This window comes from Bos indicus x Bos taurus, chromosome 23, assembly GCF_003369695.1.
Source record: "Bos indicus x Bos taurus breed Angus x Brahman F1 hybrid chromosome 23, Bos_hybrid_MaternalHap_v2.0, whole genome shotgun sequence".
In the NCBI taxonomy this organism is placed as follows: Eukaryota; Metazoa; Chordata; class Mammalia; order Artiodactyla; family Bovidae; genus Bos; species Bos indicus x Bos taurus.
The window spans coordinates 32783027-32805126 of NC_040098.1; the positions used below are offsets into that span (position 1 = coordinate 32783027).

The 22100-nt window shown below is 43.2% G+C and overlaps 2 protein-coding genes and 2 pseudogenes across 2 annotated transcripts; 1 reads left to right on the forward strand and 3 right to left on the reverse strand.

The window, feature by feature from the left end:
• Positions 1-12762: 12762 nt before the first annotated feature.
• LOC113881673 lies at positions 12763-14006 on the reverse strand (annotated as a pseudogene).
• Positions 14007-14107: 101 nt separating this feature from the next.
• Positions 14108-14627, reverse strand: LOC113881683 (histone H2A type 1-B/E). The gene has a single exon (XM_027524752.1). It carries the CDS (start codon positions 14559-14561, stop codon positions 14169-14171), a length of 393 nt encoding a protein of 130 aa, XP_027380553.1. The 5' UTR covers positions 14562-14627; the 3' UTR covers positions 14108-14168.
• A 231-nt stretch (positions 14628-14858) lies between these two features.
• LOC113881705 lies at positions 14859-15370 on the forward strand (annotated as a pseudogene).
• A 6076-nt stretch (positions 15371-21446) lies between these two features.
• Positions 21447-21943, reverse strand: LOC113881701 (histone H2B type 1). The gene has a single exon (XM_027524770.1). The coding sequence runs from the start codon at positions 21892-21894 to the stop codon at positions 21514-21516; it is 381 nt and encodes a 126-aa protein (XP_027380571.1). The 5' UTR covers positions 21895-21943; the 3' UTR covers positions 21447-21513.
• Positions 21944-22100: the final 157 nt, after the last annotated feature.

Genomic DNA, 22100 nt, shown 5'->3' on the forward strand with positions numbered 1-22100 from the left:
TTTATCTAGGCAGGGCCCAACTCGTCTCTGTTTCTGCAACTACTCTACTCTCTTGAAGGATATTCCACAGGGAACAAACTCCAACTGCTCAGCCTGGTGGCATCTATCTCCTGCCTGTATGTGAGAAAAATTGTCTGAGCCTTGGAAGCAAGGCTAAGATGGACTGGAATGGGTGAATTTAACTAAGATGACCATTATATCTACTACTGTGGGCAAGAATCCCTTAGAAGAAATTTCAGTAGCCATCATAGTCAACAAAAGAGTCCGAAATGCAGTACTTGGATGCAATCTCAAAAACGACAGAATGATCCGTGTTCATTTCCAAGGCAAACCATTCAATATCACAGTAATCCAAGTCTATGCCCCGACCAGTAACGCTGAAGAAGGTAAACAGTTCTATGAAGACCTACAAGGCCTTCTAGAACTAACACCCAAAACAGATGTCCTTTTCATTATAGGGGACTGCAATGCAAAAGTAAGAAGTCAAGAAACACCTGGAGTAACAGGTAAATTTGGCCTTGGAGTACAGAATGAAGCAGGGCAAAGGATAATAGAGTTCTGCCAAGAGAACACACTGGTCATAGCAAACACCCTCTTTCAACAACACAAGAGAAGACTCTACACATGGACATCACCACATGGTTGACACCAAAATCACATTGATTATATCCTTTGCAGCCAAAGATGGAGAAGCTCTACACAGTTAGCAAAAACAAGACAGGGAGCTGACTGTGGCTCAGATCATGACCTCCTTATTGCCAAATTCAGACTGAAATTGAAGAAAGTGGAGAAAACCACTAGACCATTCAGATCAGATCAGATCAGATCAGTCGCTCAGTCATGTCCAACTCTTTGCGACCCCATGAATCGCAGCACGCCAGGCCTCCCTGTCCATCACCAACTCCCGGAGTTCACTCAGACTCACGTCCATCGAGTCAGTGATGCCATCCAGCCATCTCATCCTCTGTCGTCCCCTTCTCCTCCTGCCCCCAATCCCTCCCAGCATCAGAGTCTTTTCCAATGAGTCAACTCTTCGCATCAGGTGGCCAAAGTACTGGAGTTTCAGCTTTAGCATCATTTCCTCCAAAGAAATCCCAGGGCTGATCTCCTTCAAGATGGACTGGTTGGATCTCCTTGCAGTCCAAGGGACTCTCAAGAGTCTTCTCCAACACCACAGTTCAAAAGCATCAATTCTTTGGCTCTCGGCATTCTTCACAGTCTAACTCTCACATCCATACATGACCACAGGAAAAACCATAGCCTTGACTAGACGAGACTTTGTTGGCAAAGTAATGTCTCTGCTTTTGAATATGCTGTCTAGGTTGGTCATAACTTTCCTTCCAAGGAGTAAGCGTCTTTTAATTTCATGGCTGCAGTCACCATCTGCAGTGATTTTGGAGCCCCCCAAAATAAAGTCTGACCCTGTTTCCACTGTTTCCCCATCTATTTCCCATGAATTGGTGGGACCGGATGCCATGATCTTTGTTTTCTGAATGTTGAGCTTTAAGCCAACTTTTTCCCTCTCCACTTTCACTTTCATCAAGAGGCTTTTGAGTTCCTCTTCACTTTCTGCCATAAGGGTGGTGTCATCTGCATATCTGAGGTTATTGATATTTCTCCCAGCAATCTTGATTCCAGCTTGTGCTTCTTCCAGTCCAGCGTTTCTCATGATGTACTCTGCATAGAAGTTAAATAAACAGGGTGACAATATATAGTCTTGACGAACTCCTTTTCCTATTTGGAACCAGTCTGTTGTTCCATGTCCAGTTCTAACTGGTGCTTCTTGACCTGCATACATATTTCTCAAGAGGCAGATCAGGTGGTCTGGTATTCCCATCTCTTGAAGAATTTTCCACAGTTTATTGTGATCCACACAGTCAAAGGCTTTGGCATAGTCAATAAAGCAGAAATAGATGCTTTTCTGGAATTCTCTTGCTTTTTCCATGATCCAGCGGATGTTGGCAATTTGATCTCTGGTTCCTCTGTCTTTTCTAAAACCAGCTTGAACATCAGGAAGTTCACGGTTCACATATTGGTGAAGCCTGGCTTGGAGAATTTTGAGCATTACTTTACTAGTGTGTAAGATGAGTGCAATTGTGTGGTAGTTTGAGCACTCTTTGGCATTGCCTTTCTTTGGGATTGGAATGAAAACTGACCTCTTCCACTGCTGAGTTTTCCAAATTTGCTGGCATATTGAGTGCAGCACTTTCACATATGACCTTAATCAAATTCCTTATGACCATACAATGGAAGTGAGAAATCGATTTAAGGGACTAGATCTGATAGAAAGAGTGCCTGATGAACCATGGATGGAGGTACATGACATTGTACAGGAGACAGGAATCAAGACCATCTCCATGGAAAAGAAATGCAACAAAGCAAAATGGCTGTCTGGGGAGGCCTTACAAATAGCTATGAAAAGAAGGGAGATGAAAAGCAAAGGAGCAAAGGAAAGATAAACCCATTTGAATACAGAGTTCCAAAGACTAGCAAGAAGAGATAAGAAAGGTTTCCTCAGGGATCAATGCAAAGAAATAGAGGAAAACAACAGAATGGGAAAGACTAGAGATCTCTTCAAGAAAATTAGAGATACCAAGGAAACATTTCATGCAAAGATGGGCTCAATAAAGGACAGAAATGGTAGGGACCTAACAGAAGCAGAAGATGTTAAGAAGAGTTGGCAAGAATACACAGAAGAACTTACAAAAAAGATCTTCACAACCCACATAATCACAATGGTGTGATCACTGACCTAGAGCCAGACATCCTGGAATGTGAAATCAAGTCAGCCTTAGGAAGCATCACTACGAACAAAGCTAGTGGAGGTGATGGAATTCCAGTTGAGCTCTTTCAAATCCTGAAAGATGATGCTGTGAAAGTGCTGCACTCAATAGTCCAGCAAATTTGGAAAACTCAGCAGTGGCCACAGGACTGGAAAACGTCAGTTTTCATTCCAATCCCAAAGAAAGGCAATGCCAAAGAATGCTCAAACTACCACACAATGGCATTCATCTCACACACTAGTAAAGTAATGCTGAAAATTCTCCAAGCCAGGCTTCACCAATATGTGAACCGTGAGCTTCCAGATGTTCAAGCTGGTTTTAGAAAAGACAGAGGAACCAGAGATCAAATTGCCAACATCTGCTGGATCATGGAAAAAGCAAGAGAGTTCCAGAAAAGCATCTATTTCTGCTTTATTGACTATGCCAAAGCCTTTGACTGTGTGGATCACAATAAACTGTGGAAAATTCTGAAAGAGATGGGTATACCAGGCCACCTGACTTGCCTCTTGAGAAACCTGTATGCAGGTCAGGAAGCAACAGTTAGAACTGCAGATGGAACAATGGACTGGTTCCAGTTAGGAAAAGGAGTATGTCAAGGCTGTATATTGTCACCCTGCTTATTTAACTTATATGCAGAGTACATCATGAGCAGCGCTGGGCTGGAGGAAGCACAAGAGGGAATCAAGATGGCCAGGAGAAATATCAGTAACCTCAGATATGCAGATAACACCAGCCTTATGGCAGAAAGTGAAGAAAAACTAAAGAGCCTCTTGATGAAAGTGAAAGAGGAGAGTGAAGAAGTTGGCTGAAAGCACAACATTCAGAAAACTAAGATTATGGCATCTGGTCCCATTAGTTCATGGGAAATAGATGGGGAAACAGTGGAAACAGTGTCAGACTTTATTTTGGGGGGCTCCAAAATCACTGCAGATGGTGATTGCAGCCATGAAACTAAAAGACGCTTACTCCTTGGAAGGAAAGTTATGACCAAACCTAGATAGCATATTCAAAAGCAGAGACATTACTTTGCCAACAAAGGTCCATCTAGTCACATTTATGGTTTTTCCAGTGGTCATGTATGGATGTGAGAGTTGGACTGTGAAGAAAGCTGAGCACTGAAGAATTGATGCTTTTGAACCGTGGTGTTGGAGAAGACTCTTGAGAGTCCCTTGGACTGCATGGAGATCCAACCGGTCCATCCTAAAGGAGATTGGTCCTGGGTGTTCATTGGAAGGACTGATGTTGAAGCTGAAACTCCAATACTTTGGCCACCAGATGGGAAGAGCTGAGTCATTTGAAAAGACCCTGATGCTGGAAAAGATTGATGGCAGGAGCAGAAGGGGACGACAAAGGATGAGATGGTTGGATGGCATCACCGACTCAATGGACATGGGTTTGGGTAGACTCTGGGAGTTGGTGTTGAACAGGGAGGCCTGGCATACTCTGGTTCATGGAGTTGCAAAGAGTTGTACACAACTGAGTGACTGAATTGAACTGAACTGGAAGCAAGGAAAAAAGAAGAGTTCATGATGTCCAATATACAAGGCCACTGAAGGATTCTGTGAAAATGTACTTTGATCATCTATTTACTATTGATTGTAAGTACCAAATTAAGTGAATTTACTTAACTTGCAAAGGCCTTATTTGGTAGAAAGGCAAATCACTTTGGTAAGGTGAAACAGATATAACTCCAAAGATTTCTAACCTCTTGGATTAATAAAATAATTTTAATAATCTTATCCTAACATTTCTTACATTGTCTATAAATATTCTAATTTCTTAAACGTTCTTTGAACTTAATACAGCATTTTACCTGTTGGTTCATTTATTGAAAAGTGAAGCTCTTTGACACAAATTAATTTTTATTTGTTGATCATAATTTTTTTGTTTAAAAAAAATGAAATGTGATATTATGTGCTTGTGACTGGAGACTGGGACATTGGAAATAAAGACAGTCTAAGAGATGTGTTGTTCCTGTCACCTTTATCTTTAGGCCTGGGACATTGCACACTTGTCTCTCAATGCCATGGCAAATCATCATTGATAGCAGCACAAAGTAAGTTGGAAATTGCAGACAGGAAAGCAGATTCTGCATCAAGCATGAGTTCATTGTGGACCAAGGAAATGCTCTGGCCACTACAGAAAAACCTCTGAAATCTGCTAAGATATATCTAAATATTAAATTAAGGTAAAAGAATGGACTGAATTTCCTTTCGTTGTCATATGAAAATATAGTCTAAAATGTCTGCAGATTTGTTTTTTAGTTTTTCTAAAGGAAGATATTTCTGTTTAATTACGTATTACGCTGAACCTACAATACATTGGCCACTTGATGAGAAGAGGTGATTCATTGGAAAAAACACTGATGCTGGGAAAGACTGAAGGCAAAAGGAAAAGGAGGTGGGATATTTTTGTCCATTACAGAGAAATATTATCTTTATCTAGTAGAAAAGGTAAAGGTTATAATATAATTCAATAAACCTTTTTGATCTAAACTGCTCTTTTAACTTGAATTCAACCTTCTTCCCTTCTTCCCTGATTGTGATGGTGGTGGTGGTAGTAGTGGTAATGGAGGTTGTAAATATTTCCTCTATACCTCTTGATTTTGGATTAGCAAAGGAAAAATAAATAGGACTATTAAACGTATATTCATACATGCAGAGGAAGAGACCCAGTTCACTTGAGTTCAGTCGTTCAGTCATGTCCAGCTCTTTGCAACCCCATGGACTGTAGCACAGCAGTCCTCCTTGGCAATCAACAACGCCCGGAGTTTACCAAGACTCATATCCATTGAGTCGGTGATGACATCCAACCATCTCATTCTCTGTCCTCCCCTTCTCCTCCCACCTTCAATCATTCCCAGCATCAGGGTCTTTTCAAATAAGTCAGTTCTATGCATTAGGTGGCCAAAGTATTGGAGTTTCAGCTTTAGCATCACTCCTTCCAATGAATATTCAGGACTGATTTACTTTAGGATGGACTGGTTGGATCTCGTTGCAGTCCAAGGTACTCCCAAGAGTCTTCTCCAACACCACATTTCAAAGGCATCCATTCTTCAGCACTCAGCTTTCTTTATACTCCAACTCTTACATCCATACATGACTACTGGAAAAACCATAGCCTTGACTAGACTGACCTTTATTGCCAAAGTAATGTCTCTGCTTTTTAATATGTTATCTAGGTTGGTCATCATTTTTCTTCCAAGTAGCAAGCGTCTTTTAATTTCATGGCTGGAGTCACCACCTACAGTGATTTTGGACCCCGCCAAAATAAAGTCTGTCACTGTTTCCATTGTTTCCCAATCTATTTGCCACGAAGTGATGAGACCAGATGGTGACTGCAGCCATGAAATTAAGACACTTACTCCTTGAAAGAAAAGTTATGACCAACCTAGACAGCATATTTAAAAGCGGAGACATTACTTTGCCAACAAAGGTCCGTCTAGTCAAGGCTATGGTTTTTCCTGTGGTCATGTATGGATGTGAGAGTTGTACTGTGAAGAAAGCTGAGCGCCGAAGAATTGATGCTTTTGAACTATGGTGTTGGAGAAGACTCTTGAGAGTCCCTTGGACTGCAAGGAGATCCAACCAGTCCATTCTGAAGGGGATCAGCCCTGGGATTTCTTTGGAGGGAATGATGCTGAAGCTAAAACTCCAGTACTTTGGCCACCTCATGCGAAGAGTTGATTCATTGGAAAAGACTCTGATGCTGGGAGGGATTGGAGGCAGGAGAAGGGGTTAGACATTGAGTTAGACAAGGCTGTGGTCCTAGTGTGATTAGATTGACTAGTTTTCTGTGAGTATGGTTTCAGTGTGTCTGCCCTCTGATGCCCTCTTGCAGCAGCTATCATCTTACTTGGGTTTCTCTTACCTTGGGCGTGGGGTATCTCTTCACGGCTGCTCCAGCAAAGCGCAACCGCTGCTCCTTACCTTGGACGAGGGGTATCTCCTCACTGCCGCCCTTCCTGACCTTCAACGGGGGATAGCTCCTCTAGGCCCTCCTGCACCTGTCTTGTCTAACTCAATGAAACTAAGCCATACCCGTGGGGCAACCCAAGACGTTCGGGTCATGGTAGAGAGATCTGACAGAATGTGGTCCACTGGAGAAGGGAATGGCAAACCACTTCAGTATTCTTGCCTTGAGAACCCCATGAACAGTATGAAAAGGTAAAATGATAGGATACTGAAAGAGGAACTCCCCAGGTCAGTAGGTGCCCAATATGCTACTGGAGATCAGTGGAGAAATAACTCCAGAAAGAATGAAGGGATGGAGTCAAAGCAAAAAGAATACCCAGCTGTGGATGTGACTGGTGATAGAAGCAAGGTCCGATGCTGTAAAGAGCAATATTGCATAGGAATCTGGAATGTCAGGTCCATGAATCAAGGCAAACTGGAAGGGGTCAAACAGGAGATGGCAAGAGTGAATGTAGACATTCTAGGAATCAGCGAACTAAAATGGACTGGAATGGGTGAATTTAACTCAGATGACCATTATATCTACTACTGTGGGCAGGAATCCCTCAGAAGAAATGGAGTAGCCATCATGGTCAACAAGAGTCCGAAATGCAGTACTTGGATGCAATCTCAAAAACGACAGAATGATCTCTGTTCGTTTCCAAGGCAAACCATTCAATATCACAGTAATCCAAGTCTATGCCCCAACCAGTAATGCTGAAGAAGCTGAAGTTGAACAGTTCTATGAAGACCTACAAGACCTTTTAGAACTAACACCCCAAAAAGATGTCCTTTTCATTATAGGGGACTGGAATGCAAAAGTAGGAAGTCAAGAAAGACCTGAAGTAACAGGCAAATTTGGCCTTGGAATATGGAATGAAGCAGGGCAAAGACTAATAGAGTTTTGCCAAGAAAATGCACTGGTCAGAAAAAACACCCTCTTCCAACAACACAAGAGAAGACTCTATACATGGACATCAGCAGATGGACAACACTGAAATCAGATTGATTATATTCTTTGCAGCCAAAGATGGAGAAGCTCTATATAGTCAGCAAAAACAAGACCAGGAGCTTACTGTGGCTCAGATCATGAACTCCTTATTGCCAAATTCAGACTTAAATTGAAGAAGGTAGGGAAAACCACTAGACAATTCAGGTATGACCTAAATCAAATCCCTTATGATTATACAGTGGAAGTGAGAAATAGATTTAAGGGCCTAGATCTGATAGACAGAGTGCCTGATGAACTATGGATGGAGGTTCGTGACATTGTACAGGAGACAGGGATCAAGACCATCCCCATGGAAAAGAAATTCAAAAAAGCAAAATGGCTGTCTGGGGAGGCCTTACAAATAGCTGTGAAAAGAAGAGAAGCAAAAAGCAAAGGAGAAAAGGAAAGATATAAGCATCTGAATGCAGAGTTCCAAAGAATAGCAAGAAGAGATAAGAAAGCTTTCTTCAGCAATCAATGCAAAGAAATAGAGGAAAACAATAGAATGGGAAAAACTAGAGATCTCTTCAAGAAAATTAGAGATACCAAGGAAACATTTCATGCAAAGATGGGCTCAATAAAGGACAGAAATGGTATGGACCTAACAGAAGCAGAAGATATTAAGAAAAGATGGCAAGAATACACAGAAGAACTGTACAAAAAAGATCTTCACGACCCAGATAATCACCATGGTGTGATCACTGACCTAGAGCCAGACATCCTGGAATGTGAAATCAAGTCAGCCTTAGGAAGCATCACTACGAACAAAGCTAGTGGAGGTGATGGAATTCCAGTTGAGCTCTTTCAAATCCTGAAAGATGATGCTGTGAAAGTGCTGCACTCAATAGTCCAGCAAATTTGGAAAACTCAGCAGTGGCCACAGGACTGGAAAACGTCAGTTTTCATTCCAATCCCAAAGCAAGGCAATGCCAAAAAATGCTCAAACAACCGCACAATTGCACTCATCTCACACACTAGTAAAGTAATGCTCAAAATTCTCCAAGCCAGGCTTCAGCAATATGTGAACTGTGAACTTCCAGATGTACAAGCTGGTTTTAGAAAAGGCAGAGGAACCAGAGATCAAATTGCCAACATCTGCTGGATCATGGAAAAAGCAAGAGAATTCCAGAAAAGCATCTATTTCTGCTTTATTGACTATGCCAAAGCCTTTGACTGTGTGGATCACAATAAACTGTGGAAAATTCTTCAAGAGATGGGAATACCAGACCACCTGATCTCTCTCTTGAGAAACCTGTATGCAGGTCAGGAAGCAACAGTTAGAACTGGACATGGAACAACTGACTGGTTCCAGTTAGGAAAAGGAGTATGTCAAGGCTGTATATTGTCACCCTGTTTATTTAACTTATATGAAGAATAAATCATGAGAAATGCTGGACTGGAAGAAGCACAAGCTGGAATCAAGATTGCCGGGAAAATTTCAATAACCTCAGATATGCAGATGACACCATTCTTATGGCAGAAAGTGAAGAGGAACTCAAAAGCCTCTTGATGAAAGTGAAAGTGGAGAGTGAAAAAGTTGGCTTAAAGCTCAACATTCAGAAAACAAAGATCATGGCATCCAGTCCCATCACTTCATGGGAAATGGGGAAACAGTGGAAACAGTGTCAGACTTTATTTTGGGGGGCTCCAAAATCACTGCAGATGGTGACTGCAGCCATGAAATTAAAAGACGCTTACTCTTTGGAAGGAAAGTTATGACCAACCTAGACAGCATATTCAAAAGCAGAGACATTACTTTGCCAACAAAGGTCCGCCTAGTCAAGGCTATGGTTTTTCCTGTGGTCATGTATGGATGTGAGAGTTGGACTGTGAAGAAAGCTGAGCGCCGAAGAATTGATGCCTTTGAACTGTGGTGTTGGAGAAGACTCTTGAGAGTCCCTTGGACTGCAAGGAGATCCAACCAGTCCATTCTGAAGGGGATCAGCCCTGGGATTTCTTTGGAGGGAATGATGCTGAAGCTGAAACTCCAGTACTTTGGCCACCTGATGCGAAGAGTTGACTCATTGGAAAAGACTCTGATGCTGGGAGGGATTGGGGGCAGGAGGAGAAAGGGATGACAGAGGATGAGATGGCTGGATGGCATCACTGACTCGATGGACGTGAGTCTGAGTGAACTCTGGGAGTTGGTGATGGACAGGGAGGCCTAGCGTGCTGCGATTCATGGGGTCGCAAAGAGTCGGACACAACTAAGTGACTGAACTGAACTGAACTGATGGGACCAGATGCCAAGATCTGCATTTTCTGAATGTTGAGTTCTAAGCCAACTTTTTCACGCTCCTTTTTCACTTTCATCAAGAGGCTCTTTAGTTCTTCTTCACTTTCTGCCTTTAGGTTGGAGTCATTTGCATGTCTGAGGTTATTGATATTTCTCCCTGCAATCTTGATTCCAGCTTATGCTTCATGCAGTCCAGCATTTCACATGATGTACTCTGCATATAAGTTAAATAAGTAGCATGATAATATACAGTCTTGACATTATACAGCCTTTCACTATCTTTAACCAGTTCATTGTTCCATGTCCAGTTCTAACTGTTACTTCCTGAAATGCATACAGATTTCTCAAGAGGCAGGTCAGTTGGTCTGGTATTCAGAACTCTCAGAATTTTCCTCAGTTCGTTGTGGTCCATACAGTCAAAGGCTTTGGCATAGTCAGTAAAGCAGTAGATGTTTTTCTGGAAGTCTCTTGCTTTTTTATGATCCAATGCATGTTGGCAACTTGATCTCTGGTTCCTCTGCCTTTTCTAAATCCAGCTTGAACATCTGGAAGTTCACAGTTCCTGTACTGTTGAAGCCTGGCTTGGAGAATTTTGACCATTCCTTTGCTAGCGTGTGAGGTGAATGTAATTGTGCGGTAGTGTGAACATTCTTTGGCATTGATTTTCTTTGGAATTAGAATGAAAACTGACCTCTTCCAGTCCTGTGGCCAATGCTGAGTTTTCCAAATTTGCTGGCGAATTGAGTGTAGCACTTTCACAGAATCCTCTTTTAGGATTTGAAATAGCTCAACCAGAATTCTATCACCTCTGGTACTTTTGTTTACAGTGATGCTTCCTAAGGCCCACTTGAATTCGCATTCCAGGATATCTGGCTGTACGTTAAGTGATCACTCCATCGTGTTTATCTGGGTCATGAAGATCTTCTTTTGTATAGTTCTGCGTATTCTTGCCACCTCCTCTTAATATCTTCTGCTATTGTTAGGTCCATACCATTTCTGTGCCCATTTTTGCATGAAATGTTCCTTGGTATCTCTACTTTTCTTGAAGAGATCTCTAATCTTTCACATTCTGTTTTCCTCTATTTCTTTTCATTGATTGTTGAGGAAGGCTTTCTTATCTCTTCTTGCTATTCTTTGAAACTGTGCATTCAGATGCTTATATCTTTCCTTTTCTCCTTTGCTTTTTGCTTCTCTTCTTTTCACAGCTATTTGTAAGGCTTCCTCAGACAGTCATTTTGGCTTTTTGCACTTCTCCTTGGGGAAGAGACCCAGGAAAAACTAATTTAAAGACGTGGGTTAGAACTTCAGTTTACATAGTGTCTTCATCAAAGAATTGATTTGTAGAGAAATGACAATGCAAAGAAAAGCAGTTTTAGGCTTCTAAGGGCAGCAAACTGTGAGAAGGTAAATATATGGGAGCAAACTAACCCAGGGTTGTTAGCAAATTTCTGTGGAGCCTCTCTACTCTGACATGTCTACAGCCGTCTCCAGGATAGAATTTATATCCTGCCTTAGGCAGAAAAAGAGGAGTAGAGAGGGTTTTTTCTTGCCATTATTGCTTATTAACTGCCTGTTGCTGCTGCTGCTGCTAAGTCGCTTCAGTGGTGTCCGACTCTGTGCAACCCCATAGACGGGCTCCCCTGTCCCTGAGATTCACCAGGCAAGAGTACTGGAGTGGGTTGCTTTTCCTTCTCCAATGCATAAAGTGAAAAGTGAAAGTGAAGTCGCTCAGTCCTTCCTGTCCGACTCTTAGCCCTTCCCTGTCCGACTCTTAGCGACCCCATGGACTGCAGCCCACCAGGCTCCTCCATCCATGGGATTTTCCAGACAAGAGTACTGTAGTGGGGTGCCATTGCCTTCTCCAATTAACTGCCTCAGTCAGTTCAGTTCAGTTCAGTCGCTCAGTCATGTCCGACTCTTTGCGACCCCATGAATCGCAGCACGCTAGGCCTCCCTGTCCATCACCAACTCCCAGAGTTCACTCAGACTCACGTCCATCGAGTCAGTGATGCCATCCAGCCATCTCATCCTCTGTCGTCCCCTTTCCCTTCTGCTCCCAATCCATCCCAGCATCAGAGTCTTTTCCAATCAATCAACTCTTCGCATGAGGTGGCCAAAGTACTGGAGTTTCAGCTTTAGCATCATTCCCTCCAAAGAAATCCCAGGGCTGATCCCCTTCAGAATGGACTGGTTGGATCTCCTTGCAGTCCAAGGGACTCTCAAGAGTCTTCTCCAACACCACAGTTCAAAGGCATCAATTCTTCGGCGCTCAGCTTTCTTCACAGTCCAACTCTCACATCCATACATGACCACAGGAAAAACCATAGCCTTGACTAGGCGGACCTTTGTTGGCAAAGTAATGTCTCTGCTTTTGAATATGCTGTCTAGGTTGGTCATAACTTTCCTTCCAAGGAGTAAGCGTCTTTTAATTTCATGGCTGCAGTCACCATCTGCAGTGATTTTGGAGCCCCCCAAAATAAAGTCTGACCCTGTTTCCACTGTTTCCCCATCTATTTCCCATGAAGTGATGGGACCGGATGCCATGATCTGCGTTTTCTGAATGTTGAGCTTTAAGCCAACTTTTTCACTCTCTTCTTTCACTTTCATCAAGAGGCTTTTTAGTTCCTCTTCAATTTCTGCCATAAGGTGTCATCTGCATATCTGAGGTTATTGATATTTCTCCCGGCATTCTTGATTCCCGCTTGTGCTTCTTCCAGCCCAGCGTTTCTCATGATGTACTCTGAATAGAAGTTAAATAAGCAGGGTGACGATATACAGCCTTGACGTACTGCCTAGGGAGGTAAAATAAGGGAAAGCATTACAATAGTTCTTATCGACAAAGTAGGTGGCTCTGAAAAGAGCCTTTTTCAGTACAGAGAAAGCAGCAGGCTTGGGATTAAGCCCTCTCTCCGCGGATGCGGCGGGCAAGCTGGATGTCCTTGGGCATGATGGTGACGCGCTTGGCGTGGATGGCACACAGGTTGGTGTCCTCAAGAGTCCCACCAGGTAGGCCTCGCACGCCTCCTGCAGCGCCATCACCGCCGAGCTCTGGAAGCGCAGGTCGGTCTTGAAGTCCTGCGCGATCTCGCGCACCAGCCGCTGGAATGGCAGCTTGCGGATCAGCAGCTCCGTGGACTTCTGGTAGCGGCGGATCTCGCGCAGGGCCACCGTGCCGGGGCGGTAGCGGTGAGGCTTCTTCACGCCGCCGGTGGCCGGCGCGCTCTTGCGGGCCGCCTTGGTGGCCAGCTGCTTGCGTGGCGCCTTGCCGCCGGTGGACTTGCGAGCGGTCTGCTTAGTGCGAGCCATGAGGCTAACAGAAAACTGGCAGGAGAGTATTATGCTGCTAGTGCTGCTTCTGACCTTATTTATAGGAGCAAATCAGTTTGATTCCTAGGTCCCGCGCTGTGATGTAATTGGTTCTCACTTTGCCTTTCGGAGAAATATGACCGGATTTCCTTTAAAAATTAAAAGTATAATCGAACTTTTATCCTGAGTCTATAGTCCAGTATAACATGAGTCCATACAGTAATACAACAGTGAAGTTTCATTTAGTACTGATATTAATGTAGTTCACTCATTGCATTTTATGAACAGAAATAACCAACGGACTAAACAATTCTAATCTCGTTATCCGCAAAATTTAAAAATCCCGCCCTGACATGTCACTGGCCAGCTATTCCTCCTTTGTTCTCTTGTTATACTTTTTGACAGGAAATTCATTTGACTATGCATTTATATGTAAAGACATATATCGTGAACAATACACGCAAAACCTCTCAATGAGGCATTACGGTCTTGTTATTTACCTACATGTACGTCATTCATAGCCTACAAGCCCAAGTTTATGTTTTGATATGGAATTCTCTAAATATGGATTTTTTGAATTTACAAATTATACTTTTTGTTATAGGCTAGGTTAGAAAGCTACTAACAAGAATTTTTCTAAGACTTAAAGGCGCGTTAAGTGACCAATGGCTAGCAATTTAGCACCTTTTTAGCAAATATGAGAGATACTCTTCCCTTTTTAAACACAATACTTAACACTATAATATTAGCAAATAAAACTTAACCAAGATAATCCATTCGTTTTCATTGGAACACGCCTCCTGTAGTTACTAAGTAGTCCAGCACTTTCCAGAAAAAGTGAGTGGCTCTGAAAAGAGCCTTTGATTTTCAGAACTGGGAATGTAATACTGCTAAACGTTTCACTTGCCCTTGGCCTTGTGGTGGCTCTCGGTCTTCTTGGGCAGTAGCACCGCCTGGATGTTGGGCAGCACACCACCCTGAGCGATGGTCACACGACCCAGCAGCTTGTTGAGCTCCTCGTCGTTGCGGATGGCCAGCTGTAGGTGACGCGGGATAATACGGGTCTTCTTGTTGTCCCGGGCCGCATTGCCTGCCAGCTCTAGAATCTCGGCGGTCAGGTACTCCAACACCGCCGCCAGGTACACCGGGGCCCCGGCACCGACCCGCTCGGAGTAGTTACCCTTGCGAAGCAGCCGGTGAACTCGGCCCACGGGGAACTGAAGTCCGGCCCGCGAAGAGCGGGTCTTCGCTTTTGCTCGGGCTTTTCCTCCTTGCTTCCCTCGCCCAGACATGACAAGCGTTGAGCAAAATCAGAACCGCCACAGGAAAAGCAGAAAAAAAGTGATCTATAAGCAGCAACAAGATGGCAGTTATAGTGCTGGGTGGAATTGCCGCATGCAAGATAGGATTGGTTAAAACCTTCTGTTTTGTGTCTAACCAATAAGAAAAGAGATCTGGTGGAGGTAAGTTTACATAATCTCGTCACGAATGCCTTGTCAAATCAGGTATGGATATTCGTAACCACCTTATTTGCATAGACCGCCTATAAAAGACGAGATTCTATTTACCAGCAGGCATTTCAAGACCTTTCTGTGTTTTTGGTGTTGTTATTATAGACATGCCTGAACCGGCTAAGTCTGCTCCTGCCCCTAAAAAGGGGTCTAAAAAAGCTGTGACCAAGGCCCAGAAGAAGGACGGCTAGAAGCGCAAGCGCAGCCACAAGGAGAGCTACTCCGTGTACGTGTACAAAGTGCTGAAGCAAGTCCATCCGGACACCGGTATTTCGTCCAAGGCCATGGGAATCATGAACTCTTTCGTCAACGACATTTTCGAGCGCATCGCAGGCGAGGCATCGCGCCTGGCGCATTACAACAAGCGTTCGACTATCACATCCAGAGAGATCCAGACCGCCGTGCGCTTGCTGCTACCTGGGGAGCTGGCCAAGCACGCCGTGTCCGAGGGCACTAAGGCTGTTACCAAGTATACCAGCTCCAAGTAAATACGCTTTGCCACAGTTGACGGAGAATGCAGTGGCACCCCACTAGTCCATGGGGTCGCTAAGAGTCGGACAGGGCTGAGCGACTTCACTTTCACTTTTCACTTTCATGCATTGGAGAAGGAAATGGCAACCCGCTCCAGTGTTGTGGCCTGGAGAATCCTAGGGACGGGGAAGCCTCGTGGGCTGCCGTCTATGGGATCGCACAGAGTCGGACACGACTGAAGCGACTTAGCAGCAGCAGCTGCTGTTAAACCAAAGGCTCTTTTCAGAGCCACTTACATTTTCACTTAAGGAGTTGTATACTCTTTCTGCTCTAATTTGGCTGGGCATGTAAAGTGCAGTTATGTTTGGTGCTTGAGATAATGAGATGAGAAGCTTCTATTTTGAGAAGAAGGCTCTTAAGTCTAACATTTACCCAAACTTCCGTTCTGTACTAAATCGGCCAGTTTTTTGTTCTTTTTATATGGTAAGCAAGGGCGGCCGACTAATTGTAGTTCCCAGCTTCCCGCAACCTCTTTTTTCAGGCCAGAGTCTATGTTCCCACATCAGCCTGACCCACAGAGTTAAGATCCTAAACTCTTATCAGGCCTTCGCTCCAGGGTTAAAGATGCTTTTCCCTGACATCCCCGCCCTCACCCCCTTCCCCCTCCTCGGCGCCTGCGTATGGCAGGACCCCTTGATTACCTTTGTAAAAACAACCAATAGTTTTCTAGTTTCCTGACTGGACGTTGAAGTGGTGCCAATCTTCCCTTGATTTTCCTTATTTCACTTAGTTTAAAAGTATTAGGCACTTTGATACTCATTGCATTTTCCTTAATCTGGATGTCGCGAGATTTCATAAAAAATGAACAAATTCACCGACAGATGTAGCCTAATGCTGGGAGAGGAGGTTATTCTTGTAAAAAGACTTCTTGATGTGTTGAGAGATCTGTAGATGTGAAATGTTTTTCAATTCTATTTGGACATCTTTGAAAGAACATTGCCTCAGAAGAACATTGGTTGGAATTTGAATTTTGTGAGGTAAATAATCTTTGGTTCTCACAGCCTCAGTTTCTTACTGTAAAAATGAATATTATGGGAGTTCCCTGAGTTGTCCAAAGGTTAGGACTCGGCTTTTTCACTGCCTTGGCCTGTTCAATCCCTGGGAGGGAAACTAAGATCCTGCCAGCCCTGTGGAGCAGCTCCCCACAGCACTACCCCCCTCCTCCCCCCCAAAAAAATTATTGTAACCAACTCCATTGACAACACTTTTGTGTGAAAAAAAATGCAATAATTGTAATAAACACAAACATGTTAAATAGATATACAACTCATGAAGTTATTTATGGACATTATGAGGTTAATTTTTTCCATCATTCCTACACTTTACATATAAGAAAGACAAGTTTTTGAAGTAGTATTATACTCAGAAGTAATAATAATACTATAATGAGTGAGTAAAGTTCTCCATGAAATTAGACATTATTTTGTTCAGTAGGACCCTATGGGGCCTTCTGTGGAAAATTCTTCATGAGATAGGAATACCAGACCACCTTACCTGCCTCTTGAGAAATCTGTGTGTAGGTAAAGAATTAACAGTTAGTCTGGACATGGAACAACAGACTGATTCCAAACTGGGAAAGGAGTACAAGGCATCTGGTCCCATCACATCATGGAAAATAGATGGCGAAACAATGGAAACAGCGATAGGCTTTCTTTTCTTTTCTTTCCAAAATCACTGCAGATGGTGACTGCAGCCATGAATTTAAAAGACGGTTACTCCTTGAAAGAAAAGCTATGACCAACCTAGACAGCATATTAAAAAGCAGAGACGTTACTTTGCCAACAAAGGTCCATCTGGTCAAAGCTATGGTTTTTCCAGTAGTCATGTATGGATGTGAGAGTTAGAGTATAAAGAAAGCTGAGCACTGAAGAATTGATGCTTTTGAACTGTGGTGTTGGAGGATACTCTTGGGATTCCCTTGGACTGCAAGATCAAACCAATCAATCCTAAGGAAAATCAGTCCTGAATATTCATTCATTGAAAGGATTGATGCTGAAGCTGAAGGTTCAATACTTTGGCCACCTGATGTGAAGCACTGACTCATTGGAAAAGACCCTGATGCTGGATAAGATTGAAGGCAGGAGTATAAGGGGATGACAGAGAATGAGATGGTTTGCTGACATCATGGACTCAATGGACATGAGTTTAAGCAAGCCCAGGGATTTGGTGATGGACAGGAAGCCTGGTGTCCTGCAGTTCATGGTGTCACGAAGAGTCGAACACAACTGAGCAACTGAGCTGGACTGATGGGGCCTTCCCCCATAACCTTTGTTTTAGATCCTCTCTGAGGTATCTTCCCTGATAGTTCAGTTGGTAAAGAATCTGCCTGGAATGCAGGAGACCCTGCATTTCTCGATCAGGAAGATCTGCTGGAGTGGAATAGGCTACTCACTTCAGTATTCTGGCCTGGAGAGTTTCACGGACTGTATGGTCCATTGACATGTATATTCCATAGGGTCACAAAGACTTGGGCAGGACTGAGCGACTTTCACTGAGGTATCAACATTTGATGCAATCTTTCTGACTTCTGTTGCAGAAGTGAAAACCCTTCCACTGAATGGAAGATGTTAACTACTTCATGACCATGACCACCTAGCTCCATGCCTCCTGGAGCCTAAAGTGAAGTGAAGAGGCTCAGACACATCTGACTCTTTGCGACCCTGTGGACTGTAGCCTAACAGGCTCCTCCATCCATGGGATTCTTTAGGCAAGAATACTGGAGTGGGTTGCCATTTCCTTCTCCAGGGGATCTTCCTGAACCAGTGGTCAAACCCGGGTCTCCTGCATTGCAGGCAACGCTTTACCCTCTTGAACCACTAGGGAAGCCTGGAAACGAAGATCTGATCAGTTTAACACTTGTAACACCACTCTGTTACTCTTTATAAGTCAGTGAGAGAATTTTGTATAATCTAATCAAATACCCTGGGAAACCACTTCCCTCAGCTCGCTTTTAAAAACCCAGGAGCTTGAGGCTTTTTAGGGCCTGAACCACCTCTCATTGCAAGGCTTTAGAAAAAGCCTTTCTCTATTCCCAACGCCAAAGTTTCAGTTTGGCCTCACTGTGCGTTGGGCCCAGGAGACCGAATTAACATTTCTGCTATTAAAACCTAGACACCCTAGCTAAAAAAGGAAATGTAAACTGTTGCTGTTAAAGCAATGTCAAAATTATGTGAGTCTGCAGCATTTAGGAAGCATTTACTAGTATCTATAGTCATTTTCATATTTACCCTTCTAAATTTCAGATATGTAGTTATAATCTTAAAGAACATCATTGAATAAATACATTAATCAATAATTCTTAAACACGTGTAGGTGCATTAATTTTTGGTTGGGGTCTGATAAATTATCACAATTATAGTGGCTTAAAACAATACATTTATAATTTTATGGTTTTTTAGATCAACATTCAGAAATGAATCTCATTGAGGTAAAATCAAGCTGTCAGAGTAAGAGTGAATCTGTTTCCATGCCTTTTGTGACACCTGGAGTGTTCTTTGTTCCTTTGCTCATGGCACCTTTCCTAGATTTGAAAGTAAGCAATATCTGGCCAAATCATTTTCATGCTGCCTTCTCTCTGGATATGCATTCTGATTCCCTCTTCCATTGATAAGGGCCCTTGTATTATATTAGGTTCACTTGGGTTCTCTAGGATAACCTTCTATTTATTTATTTGGCCTCACCACCCAGCATGTGGGATCTTAGTTTACCAACTAGGCATCAAACCCCTGCCCCCTGCAGTGGAAGCATGGAGCCCTAACCACTGGACCACCAGGGTACTCCCTAGGATAGCCCTATTTAAAGTCAAATGATAAGTAACCTAAATGGCATCTGCAATCTTAATTCCCATTTGTTATGTGTCCCAACATATTCATAGACTACAGAGATTAAAAGGTAGACAAAATTGCGGAGGCATCATTGTATCTAGCACAGTAAATGACAGTATTTTTAAAATTTGACAGAATGTTATATATTTTGCTTTTGGCGGGAGGAGGAACATATGGACACATTATTGTATGTAATTTCTGGGAGTTCGTATACTCCACTAAAGCTCATGTAGTAGACCTGGTTTAGGTATTTACCCCTGGGACTACAGAAAGCGAAAATTGTCTATTTACAATAATATGAAGTCTTAAGTACAGCTATATGGTTTAGTTTTCATTCTTTCAATATATATATGTATATGTAATAAATATGTATTATATATTTATATTTATTATTTTATATATTATATATTATATATATATGTTGTTGCTTTTCTTCTTTATGTATATTGTGTTATTTGAATGTTTGCATACATTTTTGTGTATGTTGTGTTGTAAACTTAAGTGTACTTTGAGTGGGAAGCCTGCCATTCATGAGAAAGTAATTTACACAATGTTATAGGCTATTATGACTTTTTTCCTACCAGGGTTGAAATCCTAAAGTATTTTAAAATATACTCCTAGCATTTGTTCAATATGGGATGTCATTTATAGCGGTTTATAACCTTAAGCAGATTTGTAAATGGGGATTCTCTGGTGGCTCAGTAGTAAAAAATCCACCTGCAAGGCAGGAGACGTGGGAGAGGAGGCTTGGGTCTCTGGTCTTGGAAGAACCCCTAGAGGAGGGCATGTAACCCACTCCAGTACTCTTGCCTGGAGAATCACATGCACAGAAGAGCCTGGTGGGCTAAAGTCCAGTAGTCGTAAAGAGTTAGACACGACTGAAGTGACTAAGCACACACACTCCCAGGTTTGTAATTATGAGAAAGGCTAAGTTATAATGACTGTTATATATGTGTTCACATGACAGGAGAGTGTTGGTAACTGAAATGACGTATGAATTGTTTTTCCATTAATTTTTTTTTTGCTGACCGAGATGAAAACAATCATATGAAATCCATCTTGGGAGAAAGTAACATAGTTTAAGGGAGAGGATGCACCAAAATACCTTCTGGGCATTTCTTTCCTGAACTGCCAGTGTTATGAATCCCAATATGGTAGTTTGGCAATGGTCTAACTTTTCATTAGAGAAACCTTGGACAAATTCTCTTTACAACTAAATGGCCCTATTCTGGAAATGGTGATACTCACTTTTCAACCACTATGTTCATTAATTGCCTTGTTCCCATTAATATTTTGAAAAGTTATATTGCTTTAAGCAAATAAATTGAATACATGTACATTTTCTTCTTACCACAACACTAATACAAGAAGCATTGCATTACATTCCCTATATGGCACATGCCACATGGTCAGCCTGCTCCTGGTGTCACAGCCAGGACCACACCCTGAACACAGGGCGCCTGCTGCGGAAGAAGCTGGTGGGTGGGTTCTGCATCCAAGCCTCCAGATCCTGGGCAGGCCTGGCCTTCCCCCGCCATGCTCTGCTTCCTTGACTGGAAAGGTCCCAGAACTGCCTCCCAAGTGCTATACTGGCTGGAAATTTGGGGTTTGAGTTGGGGCTGCTGGGTGAGGTGAGGGTGGGAGCTTTAGCTCTCTACTGCTCAGCAAGGCCTTTCAGCACCTGGACACTCTGGGACTGGGAAGCCTGTCGGTTCTTGGGCTGTGAGCAGGTGTCGCTCCCCACCAAATCGCATCTCCTCACCTGTAAAATGGATGCGTACACTAGCCCCCGGGAGATTGCAGCAGACAGCAGTGCCTCTCCGCTTACCCTGGTCGGCCTGTCACAGGCTCTGCCCGCAGCGGGGATGTCTCCCCCACTGCATGCAGCTTGGTTGGTCTGGTGTTTGGAACCACTCGGCCCTGCGTCCAGTACGCTCCGACCACCTTGTCCACTACGGACCTGGCAAGCCCACCTTGCACTGATTAAAAAAAAAAAAAAGCAGCATTGTAAAACTAAAGTTGCTCTTTTCATGAATTCAGTTTGTAAAGCACACTACTACACCAGTTCAGAAGTTCAGATGATACTTGCATGTCCACACTTGGCTAACGTTCAGTTAGTGAGCAGTGAAACAAAACAAAACAAAAAAAGGCCATGTTACTACTAAACTAAATTAAAAGAACATGATTGTGTTTTCAACCTAATGGTCTGTGTATCGGGAGTGTTAGCACCACAGAGCACCAAGCTGCTTTTGGAGAAAGTAATGGCAAGAAAACCTAATTCTGGCAACCGGTAGTTGTTACAACGCTTCTACTGAAAAAGTGGGTGGCTCTTAAAAGAGCCTTTGGAATCAAATATGAAAAACGCCCCTTTGTCGGGATCACTTGGAGCTGGTGTACTTGGTGACAGCCTTGGTGCCCTCAGACACCGCATGCTTGGCCAGCTCCCCGGGCAGCAGCAGACGCACTGCGGTCTGGATCTCCCTGGATGTAATAGTGGAGCGCTTGTTGTAATGTGCCAGGCGAGACGCCTCGCCCGCGATGCGCTCAAAGATGTCGTTGACGAAGGAGTTCATGATGCCCATGGCCTTGGAAGAGATGCCGGTATCCGGATGGACTTGCTTCAGCACCTTGTACACGTACACGGAGTAGCTCTCCTTGCGGCTACGCTTGCGCTTCTTGCCATCCTTCTTCTGGGCCTTAGTCACCGCCTTTTTAGAGCCCTTTTTAGGAGCAGGAGCGGACTTAGCTGGTTCAGGCATAGCTAACAAACGGAGCAACTTCCAATCAGAATAAAAATTGTGCTGCTGTTACAGTGGTCGTGATATTTGTAGAAGTAGTATGCAAATATGGTATGTAAAATCTTGCATTCTGATTGGATAAGTTTTGCTAGTTATTATGGCGGTATGCAAATTATGTGCCATCAGTTTTCGTTTTTAATTGGTTGCTACCTTGAAGACACTTTAGC